We start from the raw sequence: 11382 nt of genomic DNA on the forward strand, positions 1-11382 counted from the left end.
TTTAAAATTTAAAAGCACACAAGGATTGTATAATTTAAATTTTTTACAGTAGATTATAAATAGAATAAAAATGTAAAGAAGTGTAGTAGAATATTATTCCATGAAATTGAGGAATAGTGGCGAGGTGGCAGATCGTACGGTTGAAGAAAAGCGAGAAAAGAAAGGGTGGATGAAAAAGAGAAAGAGATGTTTGGGATCGCGAGAGGAGAGGCAGGGTGTTGTGAAGTAGTAGGGATCGATTGGATTGGATTGCATTAATCGAGGTGGGATCAAAGTATGTATGTAGTGTGAGTGTTGAGTGGAAATATCAGAGATAGAGAGTTGGATTGGATGCCATGGGTCGGAATCAAAGGGAGAGGGAGAAAGAGGAAGGAGAGAAGCACGTGGGGCTTCTGAGATTGGCCCAAATCCTAACATTTTTGGTGGTGTTTGCGGGAGGAGTGGTGATTGGTCTGACCACAAGCTCTCACATTAATGGCCATTTCATATCGCAGCCGTACCAGTACATCTCCTTGCGTAATGTTCCATCTCCTCCTCCTCCTGAGCCCACCGCCATGGCTGCTGCAGATCCTCCTCTTCCTCCTAATCTGGACTTGGAGGCCTTCCTTCATCCCCTTAACCTCACCCACTGCCTGTCCGACGAGGAGCTTTTCTGGAGAGCCTCCTTGATTCCGAAGAAAGAATCATACCCTTTCTCCAGAATCCCCAAGGTCGCCTTCATGTTCCTCACCCGTGGCCCCCTTCCCATGTTGCCCCTCTGGGAGCGTTTCTTCCACGGCCACTCCTCTCTCTTCAACATCTACATCCATTCCCCTCCCCGCTTCCTTCTCAACGTCTCCCACTCTTCCCCTTTCTATCTCCGCCACATCCCTAGCCAGGACGTCTCTTGGGGTACCGTTACCCTCGCTGATGCTGAGAGGCGCCTTTTAGCCAATGCCCTCCTCGACTTCTCCAACGAACGCTTTGTTCTCCTTTCCGAGAGTTGCATCCCTGTCTACAACTTCCCTACTGTTTACCGATATCTCACTAATTCTTCCCTCAGCTTTGTTGAATCCTATGATGAACCTACTCGCTATGGCCGTGGTCGCTACAGTCGCAACATGCTTCCTCATATTCAACTTCGACACTGGCGGAAAGGCTCTCAGTGGTTTGAACTCAACCGTGCTCTCGCTGTTTATATTGTCTCCGACACCAATTATTATTCCCTGTTCCGAAAATACTGTAAGCCTGCTTGCTACCCTGATGAACATTACATTCCAACCTTCCTCAACATGTTCCATGGTTCGCTTAATTCAAACAGAACTGTCACCTGGGTCGACTGGTCTATGCTGGGTCCTCATCCGGCAACCTATGGCAGAGCTAATATAACTGCAGGTTTTATACAGTCTATAAGGAACAATGGTTCCCTTTGTCGTTATAATTCAGAGATAACGTCCATTTGTTACCTCTTTGCTCGCAAGTTTGATCCAAGTGCACTCGAGCCCTTGCTTAACCTTTCTTCAGAAGTGATGAACTTTTGAACTATTTTTCTTTTTAGTATACTAGGAGACGAGATTTTTAACTTATTTTTTTGTTCTCTAGATTTTGTTAGAAGATAATTTAACAACTTCACTACAAAATCATTTTGCATTGTAATATCTGTACAGATGTTGTTAGAGAATTTTGTGTTCTCTGCTAGAGAATAGCATATCAATATCAATAAACAATACAATTGAAGATGTTTTCCTACACTTTGTTTGAGTCACTATTCATTCAGTGGTCTCTTATGTTTCTCAATTGTGTCTTTTTTATTTATTGGAAAAGGCATGATGCCGTATGAAGGAGAGACCGCCGAAAATCTCACCTAGACTGAGGATGTGTATCAAAGAGTCATTTTAAAATTTCAATTTAGATTCAGTCAATTATCAAAGGTTCTCTCTTCTTCTCTATTGCATGTTTTGTTTGCCTTTTTGTTGGGTGGTGAGTTTTTTTTGTCAAATTAATGGAACCGAAAATCAATAGTGATTGTGATGGTGATGTTGTGTGTGTAGACCATTGAAGGAAGTGGTCAGATGTGAGAGTGTTAAAGGCTTTGACATGTAGTGGTCAAAGATTTGCCTGTGGGATTTCGTGTCTTGGTATTTTCCAACAAATGTTCAATACTGATGATTTATTTTTCTGTTCCAGGTAGTTTATCCAGTAATTGGTGTGTGCTTTTTAAGTTTAGTAGATAGTCGTACGTTTGAGGGTGGGTTTGTTTGAAGATTTGACAATGGGTCTTCTATTTCTATGTTTATACCTCTATTTTTAATTTAATTTGGTTCTTTCATTATAGATTATGTATTCAGAAAGCTTGTGTAATTGAAGTTTTATTCTCATTAAATTTCGGAGACAATATGGCGAGTTTCCACAAGTATATCAGCATGCAAGATGTGGCAAGTATTGCGAGGAAAGGAGGCGGAAGGGATTTCATATCGTTCAAGTCCAAAATAATGTAATTTGATATTACTTCTGTATGTTTTGTTTCTGATTTTTTGTTACTATGGCAGCCACACAGTGAGTTGGAGACGTGTTTTTTTCGTAGTGGAATCTTGAACTGGGTGGTAAGTGCAAGCTGCCAGATGGTATTTGTACATTTGAGCATTAGCAAGATGCACCTTCTGGCTAGTAATTGCTGCTCCCAATTGATTAAGAAAATTAAGAAGATTCACAAATTTGGTAGGTTTTATTCTTGTCAGAAGAAAAGACCAATTGACTGGTCAGATCCCCCCCCCCCCCCCCCCCCCCCATGAAATTGTTTTGAAATACTAACGAATTACCCGATAAAAATTATAGTGAGATTTAGACATATAAGTCAGCTTGGGCTTCAATTGACTTAAGCAATTCACCCCTCTCCCACATAAATTTGATTGTCATCTGTTGCCTCTTTGTTTGCTTGAACAAATGGTTCCAATTTTAATTTAGGCTGGAGAAATGTTAGAAACACACTCTTTGCAACACTCTATTATAAGGTAAGTTTAATGTGGGCCTCACAAAAAAACCCGGGCCCACTCACTATTTAATGGAACCCACATAAAATTTGTCCAACAAGCAACAACAGAGAGCTTGTGGGAAAGAGCATGCAAAGGGTGTTGGTAGCACTCATCTTTTAGGCTTTCATAGATTTTACCTTTTGTTGAATTTTAGTTAAATTTTTTTTCTGCATTTGAAATTTGATTTTTGATTACCTGAAAATACTTTTGGGTATTAATTATATATGCAGAGATTAGCACGACGGGGACTAATTCATACAATGCAGATCCAAAATTTAATGCATGCAAGGTTTGTTATTTTGGGGGAAAATTTCTATTTTATATAGCTTGTATACTATGCCTTTTTGGAACTATCTCTAATTCTCTTCCTCCTTCCATTTCCCTAGAGATAATGATTGCCTTATGGAAGTGAGGCATTGCCTGAAGGAATTATTGCTAGAACATCTAACTTGGAATTGTGGCCGTTATGGGACTCTGGTAAAGGTAATGTATGTGAAATGTGTGCTTAATTCTAGCCATTCATTTATTGTATAGAAATTCACTTAAGACTCTTATAGTGTTAATCTTAAGCTTCACAAAATAAAATGTTGCTAATAAACTGTACAATTGTACCCATCTGTGAAATATTTTGTTTCTACTAAAGTTGGTTAATTGGAGTTTGATCTAGAACCAGTAAACTGATATGTTCAATTAATATTTTAACTTCATATTTTGACTAATATTGTATATATTAATAATTAATAATATAAAAGTTGGTGTATGGACATGTTGAAATATGATTAATAAATAACTTCATAAGTTGATTTTGGCTCTTGATTTTGCATTAAGTAAAGGATTATAAAAGCTGGACGTTCATATGTTTTTATGCCCACTTACTTCTTGATTTATTTTCTAGAATGTGCTACTTTTAATGGTGAAAATACACTCCTTTAATTACTTTTATTTATTTTTTAAAATGCACACTCCTGTTCTGGGAGAATGGAAGTGTGCACAATGATGAGGTGTTGCTGAAAGAAATGATGACTTGCATGTTGTGAACAATTATATTTGTTTTGTAAATTGGTAGATTGAGCAGATAAGAATAGAGGATAACATTAACTTGCTACATTTTAATGGTGGAATAGCTTGTTATTTGCTTATGCTTTAAAAAATATATATCTTGCTCTCAGAAAATGTTTTTTGTATTAGATTATGAGTAGCATGATGAAGTCAAAAGAAAGGAGCATAGTACTGGTGCTATATTACTGGTATCTATATGGTATGTGTACTGGTGGGTAGAATTACAATGAATGAATAATAAAGACTGAAACGAAAAAAACAACACAGGGTATTTAAGAGACCCTGCATTCTTTGTCACTGTCCTCTACCTATTCTCTGCCTCTCTCTTCTCTCCATCCCCTGGCTTATTGGCATACAAGTCAAATTTCCCTCTTGATAGCCTTTCATGTGATTAGGTACATTAAGCATTTGATTCTCTTTGTTCTTCCCTAATATAAATAAACTTTAGTAATATGTGATTGCTTAATAAAGACCCACTAATTAAAAGGGTCTAACTTAGGAAATAAGAGGAATACTAGGGGATTTGGACCCAATTCTGTTAATGACAGAAAATCTATTCATCAGTCAGTAATTAAAGGGAATAAGGGAAGTTGGTTAGAGTCAGTTGAGGGTTGCGAGAAGGAAGTTGGCCTTGGAAGGTCAGGTCAATGTAAAGCGGTTGCTTGTATGACGCACAAATAAAATTAAACCAAATCATAATCAGATATAGAACAAAAAATGGCGCACAATCTAAAATCAAAAAATAATGGAACCCTTCATCTTCTTTCCCCGTTTCTTTCTCTCTTCCTTTTTCTTTTTCTTTCTCCGGACAAAATATCATGCATGTGTCTATTGCCATGCTCTTTTTTCTGATCTCCGCCATCTCTGTTGGTGTGTCTATTGCATCCAGATAAGAGCTTCAGCGACAAAGCTTTGTGCCACACAACCAGATCTTCCAAAAAAATCAAAACCAGATCCGCTACATAGCCAGATTTGAAAAAAAAAAAAAAACAAAAAAAATGAAACCAGATAATTACTGAACGCTTGAGGAAAAATAGTTTTTGAGCTATATTATTTATAATGAAGTTACAAGCAAATAATTACTCGATCCCTTGATTATAGGGATGAGATAATCTGATAGCAAAACTGATACAAATAATAATAGTAACTAAACAAGAATGATAATAACGGGGCAAAATTAAACAAATTTGATTATAACAGGAAAAATATAAAACAGATTTGTATTTTAACAGAATTCAGCATGGTTTCTGTCTAAATCATTTTTTACTAAATCAATCCAATGTGGTTGTTATTCATCTCTTCCATATTTCAGGGCGATCGAATGAGAAATGTTGGTGTGGTTGATTCTGAGTACATAGTTCATCTGGGTCTGCCTACTCATGGGGGCTCAAATGGCAACGAGGCAAGTGATTTTCATTTCTACATGTAGTGTAACATGAGGATAATAGTCGCATAGAAATTTGTTATGCTTGTAGTAATCCACTACTATCAACTTTAAAATCTTTGAATTAAATCTCATTTGTTTGCAGGTCCAGGTAAATATAAGTGTTTTGATTTTACTGAGTCTAATTATTAATAAGGGTCTTGTCCTTTGGGTTGCAGGCTCCCCAGGAGATAATAGATCTAAAGTAACATAGGATAATGTAGATTTATGCAGGTTAGGATGCAGTCATACATTGAAATGCAGGTTTTTGGTAAAAGGTGGAAAGATGCAGCAGAGAAAGACAAATGTTGGATCGATCCGTATGCACAGGAAAACAAGACGAGCCATTAGTGTATTTTGTGAGGCTTTAAGTGATCAAAATCCAAGTAGTGTCCATGTTCATGATCAGCGTTTCAAATTGACACGTCACATGGCATCGGATTTTGGTTTCTAGTCTTGGAGCTTTTGATTTGATATCTCGGGTGTGGGATCTCGCAAGAGTTTGCAGGAACATTGCTTCCTTTGCCATTATTTTACTTTCATTTTGTCACCAAGCCATTTGTTTCCTTAAATATTGGTGTGCATTGGGTTGCATAGAGTAGTTTATATGGCAGCAGAAAAATGCGAGGCATAGATTTTTTTTTTTCACCGCGAAGGTCAGGTCAATGTAAAGCGGTTGCTTGTATGAAACAATCATATTTTCTCGGCTCCAATTAGCTTTATACCTTATTCTTGGTATATCTTTGTCTGCTGTTCTCGGATACAATTTTTCAATTGATCTTAAGCTTTTTTGAACAATGCATTTTCTTGAATGTATATTTTTGTGCCTTGTAAATCGTGGTTGCATCACAAGATAAAAAAAAAATTGGCTGTTGGAGAAATGACATTGGTGTATTGAGCATTATTATCTAGCAGTTACACATGGTTAAAATCATTCATAATTTTTTATCAAGGAAAAAAGTAGGCAGAATTGCAATTATGTCAACTATGAGTAGAAGAGAAACAGATATTTTAGTTAAAGAAATTAATTAGACAGACAGACAAGAGCTTAAAAATTAAGGTAAAATTAGATTAAAAAAAAAAAAGATACTCGGCAAGGACCATCCTTTAATCATCAAAAGAATCTCCGGCCCAATCTGTATACTGGATTGTCACAAAAAAAATTATCTTTTAAACGAATATGTGACCAGAGACGGGGTTGGAACGACTCAAAATAAACCCAAACTCGTAAAAAATCCCTTCGAACTAGTTAGAAGGACAAAACGGATCAAGGACACTTCTAGTCTTGGCAGACATTTTCCTAACATCGAAACACTAACCATATACTTCTTGGAAGCACCAAAATTCTTGATATAATTTGGGGGGCCTTTTTCATTATTGTTTGGAAGATCAGTAAGACCATGTGCAAGGGTTGCACGCATGATATATATACACCTAATAACCGGGATCAAGACCAACAGGACCCTGAGCAAAAAAGGTAGCATACCCTGGACATGGATTATTAATGGGTAAAGGAACCACTTAAATTGCACGTAAATCCTCCAATAAAATCAATATATAAAATTGGTAAAAAAAAATGTAATACCAATTTCGTGCATACTACAGACCCACAAGTACAAAAATGAATCACATAGTACATGTGCTGTCATGGAAATACTAATTGAAGTTTGATGGTTAATATAAATTTTATAATATCTCCCCCATAGTCTGAAACCCAATGTAAGTAACTATTTCATCTTTCTATCCAGCTTTCCTCTATTGGGCTTGCATGTCTGAAGTTGAAAACTGCCCCATTTTCTTTATATCAAAATGGTTTTGCGTTTCCCAACTGTCACGAAATAGATATTAGGGAAAAGGACTATATTTTCACTTCCTCAAGAACAGCAGGAGATAGACAATTCTCATATATTGTACCATAAACAAAACCAAATGCTTGAACTAGGATTGTGCCTAGGTCTTCCAAACAGAGCCAAGAATTATAAAAATAAAAATAACAATGAGATCAAATAGAGGGTTATAATCAAGTCCAGAGGTAAAGCATTATTCATTTACAATTTCAACTTTTTTAAAAATCTGCTTCTTCACACTTCCCAGACCCAGACAGTATGCATATCCATACACAAGACATATATACCCCCTACCACACATACACATCCATATCCTTATTCTAAAGGGTCATCATATGTGCTACATGCATTTTAAAATCCATGCGCATAGGATCTGCACCAAAGCGATATATGCAGTGGGTTTTGAGCTTCATAAATTCATAGTTCTCTATTGAGTAATGAAACTTCTATCGACAATAATGGATTCAGTTCAATTTGTCTAAACTCTTAAGGAAAACAAGGTCTAACGAGACAAGAAAAAACAGTGATATCAACAGCATTTTTTATGAGCTTGTGAAAACAAATGTCATCGTTCCTACAGAAGGTGTCACTGATTGAAGCAATGAGAGCAACATAGAGGCCACAGTATTTTAAAATTCGACCTTGTTATAAGTGATTTCTAATTCTTACGAAATTCCGATTGCTGGTCATTTTGAAATTCAAAATCTCTTTAAAAAAATATACACTACCTCCAAACTCTTTTTTCCCAAATACAGCTTAAAAGTAATATCCAGTAGATAATCTAAATATAGGCCCTTAAAGCCAAAAAAATTAACATTTCTTTAAGGTAAAATGTGGAAGAATATCAATGGCAGTAAAAAAAATTATAAATATCCATGCCTGATATTAAAGGTTGATTTATAAGAATAAATTAAAATGACACGTCATACAAGACATGTATTACATGTTACGGACTAACAAGTCAATTTAGATACTTGCATCTTCATCTATAAACTCACAAACACTTGGTTGATTCCAAACAGCAGAGAAATTGGTGTCACAAGACACTTAAGATATGGCAATGATAGATCAACTGTTCTCTGAATTCAAAAAGAGAACCAGTAACATTAAGAATTGACTTTAAGTCCAAAAATTAAGCTGCTACCTGTTCAGGGACTTCTGATTGCTGTTGATGAGATTCCTCAAAGTGAGGAGGGGATGATGATGATGATGATGGGTGATATGGTCCAGTCACCTGAGAAGATGGTGCTGCAGATCTATGATATGGTGGTGACATTTTAGCTGATGCTCCATTCCAAGGAATAGAGGACCCTGACATTGGAGGAGACAACCCTGACGATGGATACCATCGTTCTTCCATTTGTTGGGGCCCATGTGGTGTTCCATAAGGCTGATGTCCGTGTCCTGCCATTTGAGGTGAAGATCCAGATGGTGTATAATGCTGCTCTGTCATTTGCGGGGCTACCCTGCTCATGTGAGGAGGATGTTCAGATGTATTAGGGTGGTATGACTGTCCTGTCATATGAGGTGACGATCCAGGATGAGGCCCAGTCATTGGAGGAGATAATCCCCATGAAGGTTGATGCATTCCTGTCATTTGAGAAGGCAGTGGCGGGCGTTGATGCCCCAACACCTGATGTGGAGCACCAGAAGGTGTGTTATGTGCTGCTCCAGCCATTTGAGAAGGTGGATAATGTGCTCCTGTCATTTGAGGAGGAGGAGGTGTTGGACGCTGCTGTGCTGCCATTTGTGTTTGAAACCCAGAAGGTGGGTTATGTGCTGCTCCAGCCATTTGAGAAGGTGGATAATGTGCTCCTGTCATTTGAGGAGGAGGAGGTGTTGGAGGCTGCTGTGCAGCCATTTGTGTTTGAAAACCAGAAGGTGGGTTATGTGCTGCTCCAGCCATTTGAGAAGGTGGATAATGTGCTCCTGTCATTTGAGGAGGAGGTGTTGGATGCCACTGTGCTGCCATTTGTGTTTGAAACCCAGAAGGTGGGTTATGTGCTGCCCCTGCCATTTGGGAGGGGAACCTGACCGGTGGTGGTGGTGGTGGACGGTAAGCAGGTCTTGGTGGGGAAGGACGAGGAGTGTATGCAAATCTGTTCATATCTAGCAGCCTCTCAATCTCGTCACTCCTCCCAGCTTTCTTGAAAACCTCAGTCACAAATTCCCGCAAGGAAGACGTGAGCCCAACACCATACCTCATAACCTCATCCAGCAGCTCTAGGCTTTTGTCCAACAAGCCATCAGCACAGAGTCCCTTGATTACAACCTCATAACAAGTGGGGTCAGGTTTGGGATCCTTTTCTCCCATTTTACTCAAAATTTGAGCACAGTCAAGGGCTTTACCATTCTTAATCAATTCATGGAAAACGGTGTTACCGAAGGTAGCAACCACCCTGAGACCAGTGTCGACCATTCTGTTGAAGATCCTGAGAGCATCATCGATCCTGTTCATTCTCAAGTAGGCTTCAATCAAGGTCCTGTGAGTGGGAACATCGGGGCTCAAAGATTTAGAGCAGAGTTCTTCAAACAAGGTCTCGGCATGGGAAAGCATCCCATTCTCAGAAAACCTAGCAATGATATTGTTGTAGCCGGCAACATCCATGGCAAAGGGCTTAGAATTAGGCTTAGTTCCAAACTTCTTAAAAGTAGCAAGGGCATCCTCAAAGTTTCCAAGCTTGAAGCAGTGATTGACCATAATGTTGAAGGTGTCAGAGTTAACAGCCTGGAAATTGGGAGGGGTGTGATTGTCCAACATGAGATGAAAAAGAGACCAGGCCTCGTTAGACTTGGAATGCTTGAGCAAGACCTCCAAAAGGACATTGCAGGTAGCAGGGGTCATCCTAAACTGGCGGTCCAGCAAGGACCTGTAGGAGTCCATGGCCTCCTTATCCCTGCCCTTGCCGAAGAACCATTCCATGAAAGTGGCATTGACAACGCCGTCATAGACGAGGCAACGCTCCTTAAGCTCCTCGAAGAGTTCGATGGCCTTGTCGAAATTGTCCAAATGGAGGAAGCCGGAAATGAGATTGTTGTAAACGAGAGAGTCAGCGCCGTGGCCCTTAGTGAGCATCTCGCGCAAGAGGTCAAGGGCTTCTGAAATGCGAGAGGATTGGATCAAACCCTTGGTGAGATGGCGATAGGTGACGGGGGAGGGGCTGAAGGGGGCGTTGGCGAGGACGTGGCGGTACACTTCCAGGGCCACGTCCACGCGGCCCTCGTCGCAGTGGGTGTTGATCACGTTGTTGTAGGACACGATGTTGGGGACGATGTTCGACTGCTTGAAGAAGAACTGGAAGAGACCAATGGCCTCCTCGTACCGCCCAGAACGGTACATGGCGGCGATGATGGCGTTGCAGGTGAACACGGTCGGCCGTGTCGCCGAGAACACAGAGTGACGGGCGATGGCGGACGCCGCGTCCAGGTCGCCAGCGCGGATCAGGGACTGGACGCGATTGTGGAGGCTCAGCCGAGGGCCCACCAACGCCGAGGTCGAGTCAGGGAGGCGAGGGGCGTTCGGGTCGCGCGGAGGGCCCTGCTGCGGAGGAGGACGAATCGCGTTAAGGGGAGGCTCGATGCGCAGACGACGCTTCCGTCGACGCCGCTCGGCCGCGGCTTCTTCGGCGGAGGAGAAGGCGTAAGAACGGGTTTGGGTCAGAGAAAACATGGGGCGGGCGGCGGCCACGCGACGTAGGAGCAGGCGGTAAACTGACATCTTGGTCTTCTGCTGAACCAAAGACTTTGTTGTGAGAATGGATAATGGCCTCCCTGCTCTGCTTCCACGCCAATGCGATATTAAACCCTACTTAACCCTTTTTCATTTCCCTATCTCTCTTTCTCTCTTCTCTTTTTTTACTAATATAATATATTTTCTTAATTAGTCTAATTCCTTTTTTTTATATAATAAAATTACTATATGTTGCATGAATCAAAATATATTGTATTTTATTTAAAAGCCAATATTTGTAAAAAATAAAATAAAATAATTGGGTCACCATGACCCATACCATTCGTACTAACGAGTTATTATGCTAAATTT

General features: G+C 39.8%; 2 protein-coding genes across 8 annotated transcripts; one reads left to right on the plus strand and one right to left on the minus strand.

The window, feature by feature from the left end:
• The first annotated feature begins 100 nt into the window (after positions 1–100).
• On the plus strand, positions 101–6231 carry LOC114390944 (glycosyltransferase BC10). Of its 6 annotated transcripts, none has more exons than XM_028351886.1 (5): positions 101–2697; positions 3242–3300; positions 3398–3494; positions 4200–4269; positions 5383–6231. In XM_028351886.1, exon 1 carries the CDS (start codon positions 336–338, stop codon positions 1518–1520), a length of 1185 nt encoding a protein of 394 aa, XP_028207687.1. In that variant the 5' UTR covers positions 101–335; the 3' UTR covers positions 1521–2697; positions 3242–3300; positions 3398–3494; positions 4200–4269; positions 5383–6231. The 6 variants fall into 6 exon arrangements, with proteins under 6 accessions (XP_028207687.1, XP_028207686.1, XP_028207688.1 ...); XM_028351885.1 differs by lacking the exon at positions 4200–4269 and having other exon boundaries at positions 101–2227; positions 2315–2697; XM_028351887.1 differs by lacking the exon at positions 4200–4269 and having other exon boundaries at positions 3398–3499.
• Positions 6232–7030: 799 nt separating this feature from the next.
• LOC114390943 (pentatricopeptide repeat-containing protein At1g10270-like) lies at positions 7031–11165 on the minus strand. Of its 2 annotated transcripts, XM_028351881.1 has the most exons (3): positions 9117–11165; positions 8485–9002; positions 7031–7321 (listed from the first exon to the last, which is right to left on the minus strand). In XM_028351881.1, the coding sequence occupies exons 1-3, from the start codon at positions 11056–11058 to the stop codon at positions 7298–7300; spliced, it is 2484 nt and encodes an 827-aa protein (XP_028207682.1). In that variant the 5' UTR covers positions 11059–11165; the 3' UTR covers positions 7031–7297. The 2 variants fall into 2 exon arrangements, with proteins under 2 accessions (XP_028207682.1, XP_028207681.1); XM_028351880.1 differs by having other exon boundaries at positions 8485–11164.
• Positions 11166–11382: the final 217 nt, after the last annotated feature.

The sequence above is a fragment of the Glycine soja genome, chromosome 16 (assembly GCF_004193775.1).
Source record: "Glycine soja cultivar W05 chromosome 16, ASM419377v2, whole genome shotgun sequence".
Lineage (NCBI taxonomy): Eukaryota > Viridiplantae > Streptophyta > Magnoliopsida > Fabales > Fabaceae > Glycine > Glycine soja.

Excerpts from the sequence above, each read along its gene's own strand:
- LOC114390944 (XM_028351887.1), top strand. The coding sequence starts at position 336 with ATGGGTCGGAATCAAAGGGAGAGGGAGAAAGAGGAAGGAGAGAAGCAC.
- LOC114390943 (XM_028351880.1), bottom strand. The coding sequence starts at position 11,058 with ATGTCAGTTTACCGCCTGCTCCTACGTCGCGTGGCCGCCGCCCGCCCC. Across the intron at positions 7,322-8,484 it reads AATCAGAAGTCCCTGAACAG|TTGGGAAACGCAAAACCATT; the intron begins GTAGCAGCTTAA and ends ATTTCGTGACAG.